General features: G+C 46.3%; 1 protein-coding gene across 1 annotated transcript in view; it reads left to right on the top strand.

Annotated features, from left to right (window-relative positions):
• Positions 424 to 797, top strand: part of LOC107647064 (elongation of fatty acids protein 3-like) — a 1,892-nt gene continuing 1,518 nt past the window's right edge. The window contains exon 1 of the mRNA XM_016351192.2: positions 424 to 793. Within this exon, the coding sequence (XP_016206678.2) occupies positions 436 to 793 (358 nt within the window). The 5' untranslated portion in view covers positions 424 to 435. The remainder of the gene's footprint in view (positions 794 to 797) is intronic.

Raw genomic sequence — 797 nt, 5'->3', positions numbered from 1 at the left:
CGGCGGCGAGAGACAGACGAAACGCTAAGAGGGCTTGGAAAAGAGAGTGACTGAGTGAGTGCGACGAAAAAAGTGAGAAATTTAGCTATTTAGGGTTACGTTCATACGTTGCTGCCTTTTTCCCTCTTTTTTTGGACCCAAAACGGCTCCGTTTTTGCAAAAAAATCCAAACAAAGCAAATTTGCCGACTCGCCCGTAAACTCATGAGTTTGACTGAGTTTATGCGAGTTTACTCGAGTCTACCCGAGTTTATCCAAAAACAAGTTTGTGTCCGAATTAATTCGCTTTCACTACCTAAACTCGTAAACTCGAGAGTCTGACAACAATGACTAAAATATTTTCACACTTCAAATTTGTTAGATACTTAGATAACAATTTAAATAACTATTCTGTTTGCTATTGTAATTATTTTTATATATAGGTGCGGTACTATATATGATCTTTTTCTCTCACAAATGGAGTAATTGTTTAATCATCGCGCTGCTTGGCAGTTGGCACTGGCAGCCTCGCTATATCCCAGTGTCTCTCAGACGCAGTTTCCGAACAAATGAAAAAGCCCAAGTGACTATACCACGACCGCCACCGCACTCCATGGGCAACCGACCGCCGCCGTCGCCTCCACCGTCGATCCACGCCCTGATCACCTTCTACCTCTCGGAGCACCCTTCAATTGTCGGCTTCCGTTGGAGCCACACCCAATCGTGGGGCTCCACGTGGTCCTTCCTCTTCTCTTCCATATCCCTCTACCTCCTTGTCTCCCTCTCCCTATCCCTCCTCCTCCGCCCCCTCCGCCGTCA

This window comes from Arachis ipaensis, chromosome B01 (assembly GCF_000816755.2).
Source record: "Arachis ipaensis cultivar K30076 chromosome B01, Araip1.1, whole genome shotgun sequence".
Taxonomy (NCBI): domain Eukaryota; kingdom Viridiplantae; phylum Streptophyta; class Magnoliopsida; order Fabales; family Fabaceae; genus Arachis; species Arachis ipaensis.
The sequence above is the reverse complement of the archived record's forward strand: the minus strand, read 5'-3'. Positions and strand labels throughout refer to the sequence as shown.